The sequence below is a fragment of the Panthera uncia genome (genome assembly GCF_023721935.1).
Source record: "Panthera uncia isolate 11264 chromosome A1 unlocalized genomic scaffold, Puncia_PCG_1.0 HiC_scaffold_16, whole genome shotgun sequence".
NCBI lineage: Eukaryota > Metazoa > Chordata > Mammalia > Carnivora > Felidae > Panthera > Panthera uncia.
The window spans coordinates 9,065,335-9,087,711 of record NW_026057576.1 but is presented as its reverse complement, the minus strand read 5'-3'; the positions used below and the strand labels follow the sequence as shown (position 1 = coordinate 9,087,711).

The 22,377-nt window shown below is 39.7% G+C and overlaps 1 protein-coding gene across 12 annotated transcripts in view; it reads left to right on the top strand.

Annotated features, from left to right (window-relative positions):
* Nucleotides 1-22,377, top strand: part of KATNAL1 (katanin catalytic subunit A1 like 1) — a 110,004-nt gene that overhangs the window by 43,127 nt on the left and 44,500 nt on the right. For all 12 annotated transcript variants that reach the window (XR_007461209.1, XR_007461207.1, XR_007461208.1 and 9 more), the window contains 5 exons: nt 4,600-4,768; nt 13,429-13,556; nt 13,951-14,056; nt 19,509-19,667; nt 20,392-20,518. Coding sequence is in view for 6 of the 12 variants with exons in the window: in XM_049647412.1 (XP_049503369.1) it covers nt 4,600-4,768; nt 13,429-13,556; nt 13,951-14,056; nt 19,509-19,667; nt 20,392-20,518 (689 nt within the window). In the remaining 6 variants the exon portion in view is untranslated. The remainder of the gene's footprint in view (nt 1-4,599; nt 4,769-13,428; nt 13,557-13,950; nt 14,057-19,508; nt 19,668-20,391; nt 20,519-22,377) is intronic.

The window sequence follows — 22,377 nt, the reverse complement described above, 5'->3', positions numbered from 1 at the left end:
AGGTGCCCTGCAATGTTTTTATGTCAGTAGTATACCCAGCATAGTTCTGTACTTATTAGGTAAACAATAAATATTTACTGATTTGAAAAAATAGCAGTCATATATATGATGAGAGTGGACATAAAATTCTTAATCATTAATGTTTAGTTTCAAATCCTAAGTCCTCTCATTTCTATTTAAGCTTTGTTTGTTTGTTTGTTTTTTCTTTTTTCTTTTTTTTTTTTTTAAAGAGTAGTTACATTTTTCAACGTTTATTTATTTTTGGGACAGAGAGAGGCAGAACATGAACGGGGGAAGGGGCAGAGAGAGAGGGAGACACAGAATCGGAAACAGGCTCCAGGCTCTGAGCCATCAGCCCAGAGCCTGACGCGGGGCTCGAACTCACGGACCGTGAGATCGTGACCTGGCTGAAGTCGGACGCTTAACCGACTGCGCCACCTAGGCGCCCCTAAGCTTTGTTTTTTACCTCCTGATTTCTTAACAGATAATTTCTCCTGGACTCAGAAGTCTCATATGTTGACTCCCAAGTTCTTATAGCCAAAATATCAGTATGAACTACTTGGAACTTATGTTTCTTATCTTTTTATTAGATGTGGAGGAGGTGTTTTTCTGTTTATTTAATTCTGTAGTTATGTAAGTTAATCTGATAGCAAAATAAAATTATTTTTCCTTCTTGTCCAGAAGTTAAATTTAAACAATCTGGGTTATGTTCTTGGGCATATATAGGACCTGTTCTAAATTACTTATTCTTATACCAGAATTCTAACAATGTATGAACAAAAAAAAATTAGAATAATGATGAAACAAAATGCTAGAAGAAATAGAGGTCAATGGGTAGGAATCTTAAGAACAATTGGAGAAAATTGTGCTAGTATTGTAGACCCTGTTACTTAATATGGTGTGGAATGAAGGGTGTCTTCGAAAGAGGGCTTCTTCCCTTGACTTCTGGAACCATGGAAGAGTGGTGCTATAATACAGACAGTTCTCTTTCTGTTGCCTGATGTTTTATGGAGATTCGCCAGGCAGTAGTCTAGTAGGTTCAACCGAGGATGTGGACTCTGAGCCCACGTCCCCTAGCACGTGCGTCTTTCTGGAACATGCCAAAAACTTTGTAGCAATTCTGTAATTTCCCTTTTTAGGTGCCCGGATCTTTTACTCAGTGTTGTAGTATAATCAGATTTAAAGTTTCATTAACTACTGAGCAGATAATGTAAATAATTCAAATTACGGACGGTATAAGGCGTCACAACACAATAGCTTCCATGGACCCCGCGAAGAGTTTACGATAAAGAACTGAACTGTTGCTTTTGAAGATCCCCTATGAGCTCCTCTGCATTCCATTCCCCTCCCTCCCTGTTCAGAGTTAGGCACTGTCCTGGACTTGGGATTTATCATTCCCTTGCCTTTCTTTACTTTTAGTACACATATTTATGTCCCCAAACAGTATCCTATGTTGCTGTCTGTCTGTGTCTTTTGAACCCACCTTTTCACTCACCATAATTGTCCTGAGATTCATGTAGTGTTGTTCCATGTGGTTATAATTCACGTTCATGTGTATATTGTGAATTATATCATTATGTGAATATATATGCATTTGTTCTGATACTGGACAGTTGGGTTGTTTTCAGGTGTTTGCTGTTACAACTAGTGCTGATAAGAACGTTTCCATAGAATGTTGATACTTAATATAGCTTAGAAAGAGGAAACACTGGATTTTGGAACAAATTAGGCTTATTTGCATATGACAGAAAGCGCATTTCTTTCCGTTTCTAGAGGGGAATCTAGGAGAACTGAGTATAGTGCAGACCTTCTAATCTTGTATCTGCAGCTCGATCAGATATTCTCTATCTCGGGAATACTGTAAGCTAGTACAGTGTCGTCTTCTCTTTGACCATCGGGGCAGAGGTTGGTGGTGCCGTGTAACCCTACTGAAGCCTCTTTTAAAACGAGACCCGTAAAAGAAGCCCCGAGACTTCTTTTTTTCCCCCTCAGCCTGGAAGCTGTCACTGAATCCTTAAATTGAAGCATGACATTGTGCAGTGATGCGCTAATGGAGGAAGTACAGAACAGAATCAAGGATGTCCTTTGGGAAGTTGCCAGGGTCTGTTACAAATGTAATATCCAACCGCAGCGAGATGCAACCGAAGACTTTTTCTCGGAGCACAGGCACCCTTTCCGTGAGGTTGCGGGTCTTGCCCCAAAGGGCACCTCTGGCTTCTCGAGCAGTTTCGTTCAGACCGCATACAAGCCCATCACAATGGTGAGTGGAGGGACAAGGTCAGCGGCAGCGAACACTTGGGACGCAAGCCTGTGCCAGAGCTTGGACATCATTCTTCTCACGGCACAGCCTGCCTGGCCTGGATGCGTGTGCCAACCGGACTGAAGCGGGACCCCTAAGCCACCGCTGGAGAGCAAGCCGAGGCGGGGAATGTGCCAGCCGCGAAGGCAGAAGAAACGTTTCAGGACTCACTACGGCTCAGCCCCGGGCGCTGAGGCCTCGCGGGCAGGCCCAGCAACTGACGAGCAGCCTGGCACGCAGCTGTAGGGGACGGGCTCGCTGCTGGGGAGCAAAAGCTTCAGGCTGCCTGTGCCTCTAAAAAGCAGGCCCACAGACAACGATGGACTGTTTGAATAGCAGGCGCAGCTGCCACCAGAAGGGCGGACTTGGCGCACGTTGTGCGTGAAGAGAGCGCGGCTCTCCTTGTGTCGTCTTGGGCCTTCCCCACGAGTCCGATTCAGGGAAGGCGTTTACGCACGCGCAAATGCGCGCACCCCAGAGTAAAGGGCTGCCCTGCTGCTTTCCGCTCCTTCAGCAAAAGGGAGCAAACGCTCGGTCAAAAGATAGTTGTTGCAGTGAAATGCCGGGAACAGAGCGCGTAACGTTTTTGGTTGTCTTAAATCCGTCTCATCACAGTGTTGCTTTGTTGGCTGATGCTTAAAAGACTAAGCTTGCCCCAAACTGATAATGCAGTAATATCTTTGTATTTGAAAATGCCTTGTAACCAGTTCCTTTCCCGTGATGTCTTTCACAAGATTGCCCATTCATCTTTGTCTCCTCCTGGGGCCTAGCACACTAGTGGCCATATACCTCCTAATAGGTGGTCAATAAATAATTATTGAGCTGAGTCAGCTCCAAGGATTCAGATGTCAGTGTGTAATGACCGAAGAGCCCTAGCTTCTCTTATCCCAGCAGTTTCATGCGGCGGTCTCATTCCAACAGTCTGAAGATGCTGTATTAGACCTGCCATATGTCAACAGTTTTTTGTTTTTTGGTTTTTTTTTTTTTTTTTTTACCTCTATTGCCTTAAGTTGGCATCCTTCCTGGCTTTTCATCTGTTTTTCCGTGTTGCTGGGTTCTGAGTTATATACATGTCTCACTTCTGATATCAGGGAGAGAGACTCCGTGATGAGTTGGATGAACTGAAAGCCTGAAGTTGGAAAAGGGATAATAATAGGTAGGGCATATGGGTAAAAAAAAAGAAGGAATACACATATGGGATCTCAAGGGCTACAAGTGAAGGCAGAGCAGTAGAGAGAGAAAAGATAGGAAAACAGAAGCAGAGACAGTCCAAGGAAGAAGAACCAAGAGATTAGGCACAGAGTGGATAGAGTCCCCGTAGCACCCAAAGAGAGATGCTAAATACTGTGCTAAGAAACCTTAGAGTTTCGCTATTGAAGAGGAACTGTTTTGCATCACAGGGAACAAAATGCGTCACTTGGTGCACATGCTTTTATGTAGTTGTCAACACTTAAAAGACATTGAGGTATAATTGACATGCAACATTAACGTCAGGTATAGAACCTGACGATTCAGTATTTTTATATGTTGTGAAATGGGCTGCCATGTGTCTAGTTAACATCCTTCGCCATACATGGGGCTCTGAGTTCTTCGTTCACATCTGGGGGCCTGTGTAATTTGAACGATCCTGTGATTTTTGGCACCTTCGATGCAAGAATAACATTTTCACACAAAAGTGAATTTGCATGTGAAAAATTGCATTGTTTAGCCCTACTGCTTATAATTTGATGAATGAAATGCTGGGTTTTCCAGCACAGAAGCAGAGGAAATAATTTTGATTGTAATCAGTAAATTAAGTCGACTGCACGAATAGTTGTATTTTGAATTCCTGTCCTTTCAGCTTTTAATGCTTTTGCAAAAGTTGAAGTATAATTTACATGCAATGTGATATTAGTTTCAAATGCATTTGTTTTTTTAAAAGTTACTTAGTTTGGGTTTAAGACAGTAATGAATAAAGTAATTGACTTTCCATTACACTATTAAGATTGTTAGATGGAAATAGTCTGTATTGCCCTCTATTGGTGATTAATAGTTATTTTTGACAAAATAATTGCTGTTATACATATCATTTATATGTACTTAAAAATTGTATCAACCAGTCTATTTTATAGAAAAGCACTACTGCCCCCCCCCCCCCCGAAAAGTACTTTTAAGAACTGATCTAATAGTTGTAGCTATGAATTGGCAAAAGGGAAACGATGGAGATTTAGGGCTTCTTGATTGAATAGTTTTATTGACTACAAGAGCGTCAAACTACTTTTGCCTTTGATTAATTTTCATTTTCATTTTTTTCCTGTCAGAGCTCCACCTCAGATAAGGCGTCCCAATCGAGAAGTAAGACCTCTGAGGAAAGAAATGCCCGGAGCGGGAGCCCGGGGACCTGTGGGCCGAGCACATCCTATATCGAAGAGTGAAAAACCCTCCACCAGTAGAGACAAGGATTATAGAGCAAAAGGAAGAGAGGATAAGGCAAGACTCTCTTTGTAACTCGTTCACTTGAGGCCCATGGCTTTTGGCGAATATTATCACGTCTTTCGGGTTTTCAGGGTACCCCCGGTTTTGACACGGAAGAGAGTGAAAACAAAAAAAAAAGTCTGATTCAGAACTCCAAGCAGTCTTTGCAATCTAAGCAGAACCCCGCAGTGCTAATAACCTCAGAGGTGTATTTCAATAAAGACTCACAGATCTTTAGTAAAACGGGTCTTTGGGAGAAATACTCAAAGTTTTAAAACTTAAAATATATTTGAACAAGTATTCTGAATTGAAATGAGCAATAAATGAAAACAGTTGTAGGGGAAGGACTTAACGCGGATATTGGTTTTTTTTCTCTTAACGAGAGAATTTTCCTGGGTTGGGGTTCACTGTGTGCATTTACTTTATCTGGGAAATTCATCCGTGAATAAACATAGTACTAGGTGGCGATTCTGTACTGCCCTTACAATGGACTTTAGAAACATGGGCTGAAGATAATCTTATAGAGTAGGGAGCCAGCCAGGATGATCTGACCCATCTTTTAGCTTTAGTTTTAGTGAAAACAAAATTAGATTTTTAGCGATAGCATTTCCCATTTCCATTGTGACGTCATAAATGAATGATGATGATTATTGAATTGCGACCAAGAAGTTGAACATTTTCCTAGCTAGAGATTCAGGATATGTCATCATGTCGATACCAGAACACTTCTAATGAAAATATAACTTACCACTAATAGCAAGTTGTTATCCTTAAAGATTAGATGCTGTGTTGGAATATTTTTATGATGTATGATTTCAATTAGAAGATAAGGACTCTGCACAGACCACCTTCCTAGGCCTTGTGTCTGGTAGCATACAACCGGTGTTTTTGGAGTATTTCTCATGAGCTAGATTCAGAGATAGATTCTGCTTGTCTGCCTCGCTAGGACACAGCAAAGGAATTAGATATTTTTACATTGATAATTTGTCGGAGCTATTATACCATAAAACAGTAAGTGATTCCATCTCCGATCCTTTTTGGGATTCATGAGGGACACCAATAAATTAATTAATTGTTCCTGCTGGTGAAATTGTACTGTTTTCCCCCCATTATCAAAAGCCATCTGAATGGATACTTAAAAATCTCTATGTTGTCTGTCATTTTTGTTTCTTTCCTTGTTCTTCATTTTGTCAGTTAACCCTGGCGTGCACTTTGGAACATAAAGTAGGGGCTAAAGTCCAACCGTCACTCTGCTCGTAGCTTTCAGGAAAACTTTTAGAACTGTGTGAGGAAATGCCAGGCTTTCACCGTAATTTCACATAACGCAAGAGAATAACCTGGGTCTTGGTTTATTTGGATGCTTCCTTGCTGGGCAGCATTCAGAGCAGTTAGACATTAATCCGTGAAACCATCCCATGAAGTAGGTAGTCCCCTTTTTCCCATTTTACAAATGAAGAAACCGAGGGAGAGAGCCGAAGTACCTAGCCCCAGGTCATAGATTAAGGAATGGAGCTTGGAATGGAATTTGTGAAGTCACAGATCTTTTTCCTCTTTATTTTAGGATTTTTTCATATTATGGAATATCCCTACCAAACTAGATTAAAAATATGGATTGGATTTGAAAAGAGTCCCGGAACAATTAAATAAATGTTGATTTTTAATGTGATTCGTCAGCAAAGAACAAAGCAATGAGGCAGCATTTGTTGAATGTCAGATTTTTCTGGAGATTGCAAATTGTCTTTCTCTTAAAAAGTTCCAAATAATTTTCTAAATCCTATTCTTTCACTGACATGTAAGTACTCAGAATGTCACTGGAAAGTAAGCCCTTTATTTTTTTAAAAAGAGAACTCTACAGTTGTTTGAAGATAAAAGATGTCTTCTGAGTCACTCTGGACACAAAAAGGACTACAATTAAGAGAAACGAATGCAAAGTTTATTAGTATTTGAAAAGCGTACGTGGTTCAGTTATGATCATTGTAAGCACTCAAATACCCATTAGAATGTCCCTAAAACTCACTGAGACCTGTGATAGGGTTCGAGGAAGTTTAGGTGAAACTGCTTTTGAAAGCTAATTTGAAAATGAGTACCTTGTATTGGACGCCTCCTCAGAGATATTTTGGTTCCCAGTGCTGTTGGTTTTTTAAAATTAGTTTTGTGTATTGCAACCAGCTTTTTTTTTTTTTTTTTTTTTTTTTTTTTTTTTTTTTTTAAAGAAGAGTAGACTAGAAAATTCAGAATGCATTGGCGATAGTAAGGACACTATTATTTTGAGGAAAAGTATTTAGTTACATGAATATGTATAAAAATTATATAATTATATATTTGTATACAGTAGCTCATGATCTCAGATGAATTTGTACTTCAACGCTTAACTTTATAGATGTAAAAAAAAAAAAAAAGTGAGGACATGAGAATACCTCACCCAAGATTCTCAGTATCGTTGGATGTTTGAAGCTTTATATATATGGTGGCTTACTTAATTCCTATAAGTTTCTGTGACCTCAGCATTATTTCCCCTGTTCTACATATGAAGAAATTGAGGCACCAGCCTCGTACCTGCACAAGTCGGTGCGGGAACTAGGAGTTGAACTCTTTGAACACCTGGGCTTTTAATCGGTTTGCTATGCAGCCTCTTGTTTGAAAACGCTTACTGTCTTATTTTAATGTATCACGGATGCCTTTTATAAGATTTTCCAGCTCCTTTTCTGAGAGTGATTAAGCACCCCCCCCCCCCCCCCCCCCCCCCCCTCTTTTTTTAAAACTGTTGACACGTTTCCAGTGAGGTCCAAGCTTAAAAATACTGGTTTTTAACCAGTAACCATCACTGTGTATGGTGATCTGTTGTCCAGCCCTTACAGTTTTTCTCTCCCTGAGGTCCACAGACTCATCATAAGCCAGTTTGTTACCCTGTTTACTTAACACACCTTTATTGTGTGCGTACTTTGTATTAGTCATACTTTGCAGGGACTGGGAATACAGACTCTAATAAAGTGTGACTCCTGACCTCACGCTGATTATTTTCTTATTGATGAGAGGGAGTCAGAAGAATCAGTTCACCTTTACAGCTATATTTGTCAGTCTTATTTGAATGTACCTGAGAACATTCGATGTATTATTATTTCTTTTTAAAGATTTTTATCCTTTCTAAGTAATCTCTATACCCAACAGGGGGCTCAAGCCCACAACTCTGAGATCAAGAGTCACGTGCTCCACCAGTTGAGCCGGCCAGGTGCCTCTTGATGTATTATTATTATTTTTTTTTTTTTCAACGTTTTTTATTTATTTTTGGGACAGAGAGAGACAGAGCATGAACGGGGGAGGGGCAGAGAGAAAGGGAGACACAGAATCGGAAACAGGCTCCAGACTCCGAGCCATCAGCCCAGAGCCTGACGCGGGGCTTGAACTCACGGACCGCGAGATCGTGACCTGGCTGAAGTCAGACGCTTAACCGACTGCGCCACCCGGGCGCCCCTTGATGTATTATTATTTAACTGTTTAAACCTAGGGTCGGTATAGAAATAGACACAGAAATAATCAATGCATTTTTTTATTGAAAAAAGATGGTTTAAAAATATTAGGTAGCAGAGGAAATGTTTTTGTACTACAACCGAAAATAAGTGTAATTCATAAAACTCTGATTCTCAAGTATTTTCAGACTATGGCTCTATGGTGAATTAACTCTTAGTGAAATGAGCAGTACTGATTAAAGCTGTATATGCTTTTAAATAGAATTCAGAATAAAGCGTGGTAAATTATATTAATAGAATTAATTTAAAATTATTACATGTCAATGACTTTATTTCATTGAATTTCACGTAACAAATGACCCTTTTTGACTCCTTTCCTTCTCATCCCTGAGTAAGTGTAGGGATGTCTGGATGTCTGATGTGGAGAGATGTTATAAACTGGATTGAGAGCTGTTGATGGGTCCTTGTACAGATGAACAGTGACTTGAAGAAAACTTTTTTTTTTTTTCCTTGAAGAAAAGGATACCATCATATGGGTACTATTTGACGAACGATGATCATCTAACTAGCAGTGTACTGGTAAACGTTCAGTAACTAGTTTCCTGAAAATGTGCGTGTATATACACGTTCACACATTTGTTATAAATCTGATGTTAAGGATGTGTAGCACATCATTACAAATCATAGAATATATAGTACAATTATTGTAAATTTTGTAGAGCTAATGGACTCTCACACAAGGCCTCTGCTGAGTTTTACTAATCTTGTATCTGTGGCCAACCTATGGTTGCAGATAACAGATGAAGAGAAATGTAGTTCTGACATGAATGCTGGGTGGTATTTTTTTTTCATTAGTGAGTAAGATGAAAGTGTAACAATAGAAATGTATGTCGGTAGTTCATTCATTCAGCAGGTATTTGAGCAACTTCGATGAATCGGATCATGGTTTTCAGATCCTGGAAAAATATTTCCTTAATTTCTGCGCTATTTAGGAAGTAACAACTGCGGAAATGACAGACTTTTAAGTTTCACCTGCATTAACATTCCCCCCCCCCCCCCCCATTTTCTTAAGTCTAGACTGTTAACAAAACAATCAAGCCCCGATTTATACCATCAGCTGATTTCTGTGGTATAAGTACTTCTATGACCGATTCCAAACTACTGGTGTGATGTTGCTGACCTCAGTTGAGATGAACTTAGACATCACTGGGACTGTGGGCCAGTGGTTTTTTATTACTAATTAGCTAGTAATTCTGATGCTGGGTAGCTCACCACCTAACAAGAGCAATGACCCCTTTGTTAGACAGAACCCATTGTTAGAAAATTGTTTTGCTGATCTGAAATTTATATCCTTTATTACTTTCTATTGGTCCCAGTTCTTTCTTTTAGAATAAGATAGAGGAGATGGAGGTAAACAGGTCAGTTGGTCATGTGGCTCCATTAGTGTTTGCTTCTTTACCTTAAATGTCTCTAGTGTCCTTGATTCTCCTCTCTATGATGTGGTTTTTCAATCCTTTCTCACCCTGGGTATCCTTCTCTGGGTCTAATTCACTTGTCACCTGAAATGCAAGACTCAGAGCTGTAACTGACCATCTTCCACTTCATCTGCCCGTGTGGGGAGGCACACAATAAAATGCAAAAACCGTTGTTTGTGCTTGAGGCCAAGCTGTGTTATTAATGGACTCTATCTAATATTGGGTTAGTTGCTAATTTTAGCCTCGTTTTTTTTTTTCAAATAGAATGATGAGCCAATACTAATGAAAGATCATTAACAAATCTGTCTTGATAAGGGTAATTGAGATGTTAGCAAAAAGATACTAAAATATTTTGAGGAAAAGGGGCTGTTAGACTTCATGCTAAATATCAGATTCTTGCTAGTGTTGATCTTTGTCAATTAATGTGAAAATCTAAGCAAAGAAGTCTAAGATCGTTTCGGTGTTATTGCAGCTAGTATTGTTATCATTAGTAAACTGTACAGGTAATAATATCTTGGGTGAGGTTATCTTAGTTGCCTGAAAACTCAGTCCCTTTTAGGTATTACAGTTAGTCTAGCCCATGAACTGAAACTACAGTTACTTATATTTGATATCCCTATTCCAGGTTAGCTGGGTATTTGTTTTGAAGGATAATGGTCACCCATTTTGTTGATTTCTCAATGTAACCAAATGATTTACTTTTAGTTTCCCTAATTTTTTTCTTTAATAACCTCACCATTTTGATTTGTGAAAGTTCCTAGAATCTTTTTTGCTTAATTTGTACTCAGATCTCATCTCTACTTTGGATTCTAGGGCAGGTCATTTGACTGGCTTACACCTGTATTTCCTCTTCTGCGAATTAAGAGGCTTGACCTTGAGTAGTGTAATAGAGGCTTTTCTTTCTCTGCTTCTTCTCCTCCCCCCACCCCATCCTTTTCCCACATGGTAGGCAGAAGGATCATTTAAAAATGTAAATCGGATCCTGTTACTTCCCTATTGAACACATTTCAGAAATTTCCTCGTGCACTTAGAATAAAATCCAAACTCCTCACTGTGACCTGCAGGGGCCTAGGTGAGCTGGCCCCTGCCTTCCTCTCCAATCTGTTTTATTTGCTCAATACCTTTTAGCCACCCTGACCACCCACATTTTTCGTAGCATTTCGCAGTTTATGATTATGTGTGTTTTTGTTTTGTTTACTTGTTACTTGTTTCCCCTACCAGACTAGATGCTCAATGAGGGCAGATAGTGTATATGCATTCACCGATAAAACCTACTGCACAATGAAATGTGTTAGACAGATGCTCACGTATTTATTATTCTTAAAAATCCTCTGATTTCTATTACTTTCAGATAAGTGTACAGCTTTTTGTTTCTCTTGGTAGTATTTATCAAGTCTTTCCTACCACTTGGACATTCATATTAAAATGGATGTCTACCTACATTTTTTAATAGTAATTTTTTGGTAGGTCTTAAATTACGATGCCATTTCAAGACTTAAGTCTCAGATATATCAGTTTCTGTTGCATTCTTTAGTTGACTTATTTCTAGAAGAGGTGTTTTTTTTTTTTTTTTTAAGTTTATTTATTTTGAGAGAGAAAGAGAGCACGAGCAGGGGAGGGGGAGAGAGAGAGAATCCCAAGTGCAGAGCCGGATGCGGGGCTTGAACCCACAAACTGTGAGATCATGACCTGAGCTGAAGTCAAGAGCTGGATGCTCAACAGACTGAGCCCTCGAAAAGTTTTTAAAGGGATTAGTTTCTGGTGATTTGTTTGAATGTGGCTTTGTAACTGTGCCCTACCTGTATTATAAAATGTGATTCTAGGCCGAGCTCATTTTAAACTTGTAGATGTAATGTTTGTTGTGTAGGTATGCCAGAAATTTACTCTTTTTTTTTTTTTTAATATTTATTTATTTTTGAGAGAGAGAGAGAGAGACAGAGACAGAGCACAAGAGGGGGAGGGGTGGAGAGAGAGGGAGACACAGAATCCAAAGCAGGCTCCAGGCTCTGAGCTGTCAGCACAGAGCCCCATGCAGTGCTTGAACTCATGAACTGTGGGATCATGACCTGAGCTGAAATTGGATGCTTAACTGACTGAGCCACCCAGGCGCCCCAAAATTTACTCTTTTTCATAGTGTCAGTATTGATATCTATCATCTGAAATACAAGAATCTTTCTGAAAATTCAGCTTGATAGTGTCACTGTGCTACCTAGAAACAGAAAATTGTTCATTTTTTTGGGTCGAGTCACCAAGATTACTATTTGGTCATTTACCTAGTGGCTTAATGAACTAGAGCATTTGCCCAAAGGGAGCCATTTAGTCCCCTGTCAGCACTTATGGTCAAGCCTATGGTGTATCTCAGATGAAGTGTGGTAGGAGGGGTTCATTGCTGTTCTCTCCCTTCAGATTTAAGCTTAGGATATTGACTCATTTTTTGACTACTTTCCCTTTCGTTTTTGTATTAGACAGTAACTGTGGGGCTGAAGCTCTGGGGAGGTATTTGGCTCTGTCCCCTGACGTCGTTCCATTGGTTGAACTATCTCTAGCAACTGAGCACATTTCATTTCAAGCTCTTCAAAGCTGAGGAAATCTTGGCAGAACCCCATAGAAAACAGAGCATGTAATTCTTTTTTTAAAGCCACCATATTATTAAATGAAGAATTGGGGTAAAGTATATTGCTTTAGTGGTCTTAATAGCACTACTTAAAAAGGTCCTTTTACCATTATCATTACAATGACTTTATGATGTGGTCCAAGGACCTTTCTAGGAAGAAACCCCTGAATCCTGAGGGGCGCTTAGAGTAACAGGGAAAAGGCTTTGTAAGAAGCAGTTCAGAGTCCCAACTCTTTCCCTATATGCAGCCTCTTCTTGGTTGCTTTGAAGGATGTCATAGTTTGTAAAGCTCTTAAGCTGTAAGCTGACTCAATTAGGCATGAGATGGTCTGATGTTGTGCACAGGGCACGGGCTCGGGGAGTCAGGAAGAGATGCATTAAAATCTCTACTCTGCCATTTAATAATTATGGGTGATTAAGTTATTTCACCTGAGTCCTAGGTCCTCATTTGTAGAAATAAGGATAATAATACCTACCTTCTTGTGAGTATTAAATGAGATAGTTATATGTGAGATTTATTGGCAGGTAGTAGGTTCTCAGTGAATTAAGGTTGTTTTGTCCTCTGCATTAATAGTCTGTGTATTCTCTGGTGGTGGTGGAAATTCCCTGCATCCACAAATTCAGAAATATCTAGCAAGGGTCATTTTAGTCTTACTTGCAACTGTCCGTCCACGGATGTAAATTTGAAGGAGTGGATAATAAAGTTGGCCAATTCATCTGTTTCTGAGGAAATGAACAAGGAAGGGTGGCATTTGGGTAATCAGAAAACGCTATCTTAAAATAACAAAAAAATTATTTAAAATGATTACATTATAATATTTTGAAACTCAGTGATGTTAATTAAAATTATCTTGGTTTTTTTGTGTTTTTAAAAAATGTTTATTTATTTTGAGAGAAAGAGTGCCTGTGTCAGGAGGGGGCAGAGAGAAAGAGAGAGAGAATCGCAAGCAGGCTCTGAGTTGTCGGCACAGAGCCCAGTGCGGGGCTCGATCCCACAGACCGTGAGATCATGACCTGAGCCAAAATCTAGAGTTGGACGTTCAACCAACTGAGCCACCCAGCCGCCCCTAAAATGATCTTTTGTTATTGAACAGTACTTTTTTTTATATCTGTCTCCAGGGAAGGAAGAATATGCAAGACGGTGCAAGTGATGGTGAAATTCCCAAATTTGATGGTGCGGGCTATGATAAGGATCTGGTAGAAACTCTTGAGAGAGACATCGTATCCAGGAATCCTAGCATTCATTGGTTAGTCTTTAAGTTCTTAAATTAAAGTAGCAGAGAAAACAAGTTATTGGCTGGCCTGGTGTGAGTCTTTTCTTATTATCCATTAATCTTCCTGACTGTGACTTCATGCCTAATATATGAGTGTGTAGGATTGACAGGACAATTCTTTCAAAATATAACCAAGACATTTTACATGTTAATTTGATGTTGACATAACTGATGAAGGTTGTTAATTGAATAACATGTCCTAATTAATAACTGCCATATGTTTTCACTGATCATTTTATGCAGTATTAATTAAATCATGTTCTTAATGTAATAATAACTTCATAAATAAAAAATTTAAAAGAATGAGTATTGCCCATAAGTCAGAGGTGTCCTTGAATAAACACGAAACTTTGCTGTTGTTGCAAAGGGATGACATAGCAGATTTGGAAGAAGCTAAGAAGTTGCTCAGGGAAGCTGTTGTTCTGCCAATGTGGATGCCTGACTTTTTCAAAGGGATTAGAAGGCCGTGGAAGGTGAGCATTTATTAAAATAAAATAGGTATAAAAATGTGGCTTACGTGATAATGAACGACACCGTTGTGGTTTCTTTATGTGTGTGTTAGCACAGTGAGTAAAAGCTGGAGGAGGTTTGTGTACCCCGTAAGTACCTGGATTTGAATTTGTAGTCGAGGTGTGTTGCCCCTGCATGGCAAGAGAGGGACAGAGTGTTGAAATTACCGTCTTCAGTTGAGTCACTCCCCTCAGGTTTGCCAAGCTAGGGATTAGCTTTAAGAATTTTCTGGATGTCTGTTTCTGTAGATAAAAAAATTAAGAAGCGAATTGAAGAGTCTATTTATTTATTTATTTACTTACTTATTTATTGGGTAATCTGTACACCTCACCTGGGGCTCAGACTCAACGACCTCAAGGTCAGGAGTTGCATGCTCTCCCAACAGAGCCAGCCAGGTGCCCCTAAACAGCAGGTAATCTCATAGAATAAGTGTTTGATCACATAAATGCCTTTCTAAAAGTTGACGTATTTCTCACCGTTAATTATTTTGGTCACTTCATTTCAGCATGGTATAATTCTAAGACATGCCCTCTACTTTAGATTAAAAAGTCTGCCCAGGGCTAGTTCCCAAGTCCGTTGCTTTTATTTTGGCATATTAAAAAAGAACCTTCTGACAGTGGCTGCCTGGAACTTTGTTTGGTCTTAGTCACAGGCAAATCTGACTGGCAGAGTGAAATAAAACCATGATCTTACTTTGCCCTTCTGAATTACGTAGGAAGGTCTGTTTCTCTTCTCAGTATCTCTTTCTCTTTGGACATGCCTTACAGTAAAGAAGAGGAGAAATTGTGTATTTACACAAATAGCTTGGAATACCCATAGCATTTTGATTGTCTTCTACAATTTAAAAACTTTTGTGGACTGTTACAAATCTACCAAATTTTGGTAACATATTACTGTATATTCCCTTTTTATTGTAACTGTTAAAACAATACTTAAAAGAGAGAAAAGTAGGTATTTAAAAGTACGTATTTAAAGGAGCTTTAAGGGGCGCCTGGGTGGCTCAGTCGGTTAAGTGGCCGACTTCGGCTCAGGTCATGATCTCGCGGTCCGTGAGTTCGAGCCCCGCGTCGGGCTCTGTGCTGACAGCTCAGAGTCTGGAGCCTGTTTCGGATTCTGTGTCTCCCTCTCTCTGACCCTCCTCCGTTCATGCTCTGTCTCTCTCTGTCTCAAAAATAAATAAAAAAACGTTAAAAAAAATAAAAAAAATAAAATAAAGGAGCTTTAAGACAGCAGGAATAGTAGGCATACACCCACCTATCACGATGAGCCCTGTAAATCTTTTTTTTATAAAGTTTATTTATTTATTTTGAGAGAAAGAGAGCAAGCGGCGGGGGGGGGGGGGGGGGGAGGGGCAGAGAGAGAGGGAGAGAGAATCCCAAGTGGACTCAGTGCTGTCAGCACGGAGCCTGATGGAGGGCTTGAACTCAAAAACTGTGGGATCATGACCCGAGCCGAAATCAAGAGTTGGAGGCTTAACCGACTGAGTCACCCAGGCGCCCCAAGCTCTGTAAGTCTTTAGCAGGAGGTTGATTTGCAGACGTAGAAAGATCACCTTGACCAGAAGTATGGAGGATGGACTGGAGATGGGCATAGATGGATATAGATGAGGAATCTGATTAAGAAGATGTTGCACCAGTCGAGCTGAACAGTGAGGACCTGAACAAAGGCATTTGTTATTTGGCCAGTGAAAAATGGGTGGATTTATGAGATATATAAAAGATATGACTAATAGTTGATAGGGATGAGGAAGAGGGACAAGTTGTATGACCCCCAAATTCCAGGCTTAATTGAAGGAGTGTGCAGTTACTTGGGACACCGGCTACTTTGGGCCAAACCTCATAGGTTGAAGGCACTTTTCCGTGGGACTGTCCTCACTTCAGATGCCAGCTGCCTACTTGGGCGTCCCCAGGTCTCCTTCACTTCTGGCCAGCTGGCTATAAATTTGGGGGTTCTTACTATCCCCTTAGATTTGGCAATTCTCTAGAATGACTCACAGACCTTAGGAAAGCATTGTACTTACAATCACAATTTTTATCATAGCAAATGGAGGCAAATCGGGACTAGCCAAGGGAAGAAATGCATAGGGGCACGATCAGGAGGATGCCGGAAGCGAAGCTTCTGTTGTTTTTTTGTCCATAGAGTCAGGTTGCTTTGCCCTCCTAGCACATGGGTGTGTGACAATACATAGAGTCCTGGCAGCAAGGAAGCTCACTCGAGCTTCACTGTGGAGGGTTTTTATTGGGGTTTCATTACATAGCTGGGATTGATTGAAATCACTGCCCACGTGTCTCAGTCTCCAGTCTCCTTTCTCTAGAGGTCTAGTTGACATCACTCAACCCAAAGTTGGCTCAAAGTCCTAACGCTCTGATCCTATGGTTGGTTTTTCTGGCAAGGCCAGCCACCATCTGAATCATCTCATCAGCATAAACTATATAGGGGCCTACCATGAGTCACCACATTAACATAAAATTTCAGGATTCAAATGAAACAACAAAGACACTCCTGTCACTTTGGAAATTCCAAGGATTTGTGGTCTCCACCTCCCAGGAACTGGGGGAAAAAAACAGCCAAATCCTTTATTATACAGCATGCATACTATAAACTGACACTGGAAATTGAGAAGAGGCGCAGGTTTAAATAGAAACAAAATATGTTCAGGTAAATACTCAGCAAGTAATTGGAAATAGAGGTGTGGAGCTTAGGACAGAGTTTGGATTTAAATTAAAATAGTGAGACTATGCATGTGGATGAGATGGTTCAAGGAGGTCTATAAAGGGAAAAGAGAGAAAGGCTTGGAATCGCTTTGAGAATGTAAAGGGCAGAGGAAGAGGAGACCCGAAAGGCACTGAAGAGAGTCCCAAGTAGGAGGAGTCTCAGGGAAGGAAGAGGCTCATAGAATGAACCCAGGGAGAAACCATTTCAGGAAGAAGGGAATGAACGTTAGGTATCAGCACCGTCAATGGACAGAGAGAAGGAGAAACGACAGAAGTTGAAAAATGACCCTGGCATTAGTAAATTAGGCAGTTTTAGTGAATCAGTGGAGGCGGAAGGCGGATTGTAGCTCATAAAGAAAAAATAGTAAACACATACCATTTCTTTAAGAAGGTTGGCTGAGAAGGGAAGGCGAGGTGAATAGTAGCTAGAGGATATGTAGGGTCGAGTGAAGGATTTTTTGTTAACAGGACAGATTTAAGTCTGTTTATATACTGAGGGAAGGAGCCGATAGAGAAGGAGATACAGGAAACCGAGGAGATAATTGAAAGAGGAGCTGACGTTTATAAATACTGTACTGTGTGAATCTATCTATGTACAGATGCTAATTTTGGAAATTAGCTCCTGTTGGAGGTGGCCCCATTGAAGGACATTACAGGAACTGAGAAGGGCATTCAAAGGGGACATTAGAAAAAGAAATAATGAATTTGGCTATAGCTGTGTTATATTAGTTGTTTTTACAGTTTCCAAAATACCAATCTCATGCACCGTTAAAGGCTCCTTGCAAAGCAAAATACTTTTTATAAAAGTAGTGTTTTAAATCCTAGTGACCTCTGCTCTTTCTGGGTGTCTGAATTCTATAACTGTGTTAACCTGAAAAATAAAACTCACTTTATCAGCAAAAACTGGGTTTATTTAGGAATAGCAGAGAATTGCAATTTAGGACAAGCAAGCTATGGCAGAACCATAGGCAAGACTGGAGAACAAAGGAGAGGAACACTCTTTTATAGAGGAAAGGGGAAATTGGGAGGCCTGTTGCAAAGAAAAAGTGTATTGGAGGGGCTCCTGGGTGGCTCAGTTAGCTAAGCATCTGACTGTCGGACTCTTGATTTAGAGTACTGAGTTGGCCTCTGCACTGACAGCAGGAAGCCTGCTTGGGATTCTCCCTCGCTCTCACTCTCTCTCTCTCTCCCTGCACCCCCTCCACACTGCTGCTTCTCTCTCTGTCGAAATAAATAAACATTAAAAAAAAAAAAAAAAAAAGGAAAAGTCTATTGGAGCAAAGTGTAAGGTTAAAGTATAGTGGTTTTTCATTGGCTGGGTTATGATACTCTTTCATTGGCTGGACTGTTGCCAGGGGAGTAGAAAAACCTTTCTTCCTCCTGCTGGGGTGGTAAAGTAGCTAAGGTAGCATAGACTTGCAAGACCGATCTCTTCCCGTTGGGTCTGCAATCGACTAGGGGTTGTAGGGTGTGAGAGCTCCCCCTTCTGGCCTCCAGGCTCTATTTTAAAAGAGTTTTCCTTTTCTTAATTTTTACACTAGAAAAGGGTTTGGACGGTTTCTAAATTTCTGAAACTTTTATGTGCACATAGTTTTCAAAATGTAAATCCCCAGAAGCCTATTAAGCCAAATAAATGGGAAGGAATTATTAAGATCATCCACTATTATACAAAAGAAATGTAGCGTCACCTATATATCGGCACTCCCATTAAAAGTGTCAGAAGAAAATAGGAAGTATCTGAGAATCCAATAGTCTTCAACGCTAAAGGATTGGTGTTCTTGAATAATTTTTACTCCTTAGTGATTTATTTTTATAGAATAGTTTTGTTTTTAAAGGTATTAAGTAACTAAAATGTAGTTTTGAGTCTGTTATATTTAGTGGCTCTTTCATCGGTAACACTATCGTATGTAAACTATTGTCTAGCACATTAAAGCTGACGAAATGCTAGCTAAATTGGTTATGCTTGAATTGCCACTAGATTTCAGTTACCTTACTAACTGATAAGTGGATCTAGTTTTGATTAAAAACTGTGTATTATGTAATGTGGAAGATTGGTTTTGTCCCATAGGAGGGCACATTCTACTAGATGTGGTAGAAAAGGTTTTATTTTATGTTTAAATAGAGCAGTCATTCTTAAGCAGTGCTCAAGACTATACATACGTATCTTCTTCCAGGTTTAAGAAAATTGGGTCCGTTCTTTTTTTTTTTTTTTTTTTTTTTTAATTTATTTGTTTATTTTGAGAGCGAGAGTATGAGTGGGGGAGGACCAGAGAGAGACTAAGAGAGAGAGAAACCCAAGCAGACTCCACACTGACAACACAGAGCCCAGAGGGTGGCTCAAACTCATGAACCGTGAGATCATGACCTGAGTCGAAACCAAGAGTTGGACGCTTAACCAACTGAGCCACCCAGGTGCCCCTGGGTAGGTTCTTTCGAAATGTATCAGAAGATTTCTTCTTGTCTGGGCCTTTTGTTGTAACACCCATTTCTGACTACCTCTGATTCGAGACATTTTATGAAATCGGTCTTCATTTTTTTTTTACTCTGTAAAATGATACTCATATCAAATGCACCATGATTTCACTGTGATAATTGGGTTTACCTTTTGATGGGAATTTTTATGTATGTCAATAGCTGATGATACTTTATAAGAATGTATTTTAATCTGATAAAACATTTAATACATCTTTTGAAATTTCAGGGCGTGCTGATGGTTGGACCCCCCGGCACTGGGAAGACTATGCTAGCTAAAGCTGTTGCCACCGAATGTGGCACAACATTCTTCAATGTTTCCTCTTCTACATTGACATCGAAATATAGAGGTGAATCTGAGAAGTTAGTCCGTCTGTTGTTTGAAATGGTGAGTGATGATCTATATATTCAGATTTCAAAGTACTGTTTGTGTAGGCAAATGATATCCCCATAAATCTAGATCCATTCACCTGGGGATCTGTTTTTAAAAGGGCAAATGGACTTAGAGTTGAACAGTTCTTGACCCATGAGTAAGATATGGGGTAGTGGGTTTTGTGGAGTAGTTGATGTGTGTTTTCCTCTCTGACATAAGAGAAGGCCCTTCAGCATCCTTTCCAGTGAGGGTTGAAGACACTTGGGAATTGTGTATGTTTGATATTTCTGTATTTCTAATGAGCTGGTTGAGCAGAGTATTTTGTAATGTATATTTTAAAAATCAAATTGATCTATCATTGAAGTTTGTTCCTTTTTCATAAGGGATTTGCGGTAGTTATTTAAGAAAGTATGTATGTTTGAGGATGGTGATTGGTAATTTGTCTTTAAAAGGATTTGTATTTTGGAAATTTTCAAATACAGAAAGTATAAATCATAGTATTATGAATCCCCATGTATGTCAGCTACCTTCACCAACCATATAGCTTTTATTTTTAGAAATTTCCTTTATGTGATATAAATGATTTAATCCCTGTTGGTAACTACATGGTGACATTAAAGCAGTGAAAAATTTCTGCTCTTTTTTTTTACCATTTCCTTAGGAGGAGGAAATGGCATTAAAAAAATCAGATTATCTTATGAGCTCATTAAATGGTTTCTTTAAAATATTTTTCACAAAGGCTAGATTTTATGCACCCACCACAATCTTCATTGATGAGATAGATTCCATCTGCAGTCGAAGAGGAACCTCTGATGAACATGAGGCAAGTCGCAGAGTCAAGTCTGAACTACTCATTCAGATGGATGGTAATTGATATTTAATTACTGTCACCCAACCATTATATTTCCTTTTTGAATTTTGTGGAGATTCATATTGTGGAAATTGTCAGGGAAGGGACTAGAAGGCAGCCCGAATTTATTTGTGATCATTTGTTCATCCCCCCCATTTGTTCGTGCACTCAGGAAAAGCACTTCTTGCATACCTGTCATGAATCATGTACCATTTCAGGTTCTGAAGTTACAAAGAAAAGGAACGTCATGGTCTGCAAGGACTTAACTATTAAGAGCAGAGATTCCAGAGATGTGGTCCGGGGCCCCAGGACCCCTTTAAGACCCTTTGAAAAGGTCTGCAAAGGCTAAACTATTTTCATGATAATATCAAGGCGTTATTTGCTCTTTCTGATTCTCATTCTCTCCCCGAGAATACAGTGTAGTTTTTCAGAGACTACAAGACATTTAAGATGTCCTAATAGGTGGAAAGTAGAAGCAGATATGAGAATCCAGCTGTTCTCTGTTGAGTCAGACATTAAAGAGATTTACAAAAATGTAAGAAAATGCCACTCTTCTTACTGGTTTCTTTTTGGTTTTGAAAATCATAGTTATTTTTCATAAAATGTTATTTACATTAACAAATAACAGATTCATTATTATATTAAAATGAATTAATATTTTAAAAAATTCTCCATTTTAATTTCTCATGCTAAATATTGATAGTTACATTACACACAGACAAAAGCTCTTTGGAGCTCAATAATTTTTAAGAGTGCAAAAGGAGCCTGAGGGGCGCCTGGGTGGGGCAGTTGGTTAAATGTCTGACTCTCGATTTCAGCTCACGTCGTGATCTCACGGTTCATGGGTTCGAGCCCTGCGTCGGGCAGGCTCTGTGCTGACAGCTCGGAGCCTGCTTGGGATTCTCTCTCCCCCCCCCCTCTCTCTCTCTGTCTCAAAATAAATAAATAAACTTAAAAAAAATAAAAGGAGCATGAAACCAGAAGGTAGAACCACTGGTCTAGTTGGGAAGCAGGCAACTTAACAATACTTTATAAGTTGTGTGGTAGAACTGACCTCTGGGTGTAGTGAAAACACAGTAGGAAAGGTGCCACCCAGACTAAGGGAATCATGGAAGGAAATAGCTGAGTTGGGCTTTGAAGCTTTGGCAGAAGTTTTTCAGACAAAGGAATGTCAGTGAAGGGAGAGAGTGATGGGCCAGAGCCTTCTTTTAGAGGTTTATTATTCTGGTAGTTGTGTGGTATATGTAAAATGTGTTAATATCCAGAATGTGCTGTTTCAAAACAAATAAGGTTATACACCAGCTATAGATACTTACTGAATACTTGTAGTGTGTGTTCTATATGGTGCCAGGCACTGTAAGATACATAAAACAATGTAGTACAAGTCCTCCCCTGAAAACGTTTATCATTTTAATTTCTGCTAAAGTATGAAAGAAAAGAGTGAGTATGTTATATTTTTGGGGAGGGATCTAGAGGAAACCTATTAGATGTTTTAAAAATATCACTGTTGGGGCGCCTGGGTGGCGCAGTCGGTTAAGCGTCCGACTTCAGCCAGGTCACGATCTCGCGGTCTGTGAGTTCGAGCCCCGCGTCAGGCTCTGGGCTGATGGCTCGGAGCCTGGAGCCTGTTTCCGATTCTGTGTCTCCCTCTCTCTCTGCCCCTCCCCCGTTCATGCTCTGTCTCTCTCTGTCCCAAAAATAAATTAAAAAAAAAAACGTTGAAAAAAAAAATATATAAAAATATCACTGAATATAAATTTAGCTGAATTTCATCGAGGGGTATTTGTGACTACAGTTCTGTTGCTTATTAGTTGGATAGCTTGATTACTTTTTCTTTCTTTCTTTCTTTCTTTTTTTTTTTTTTTTTTTTGAGAG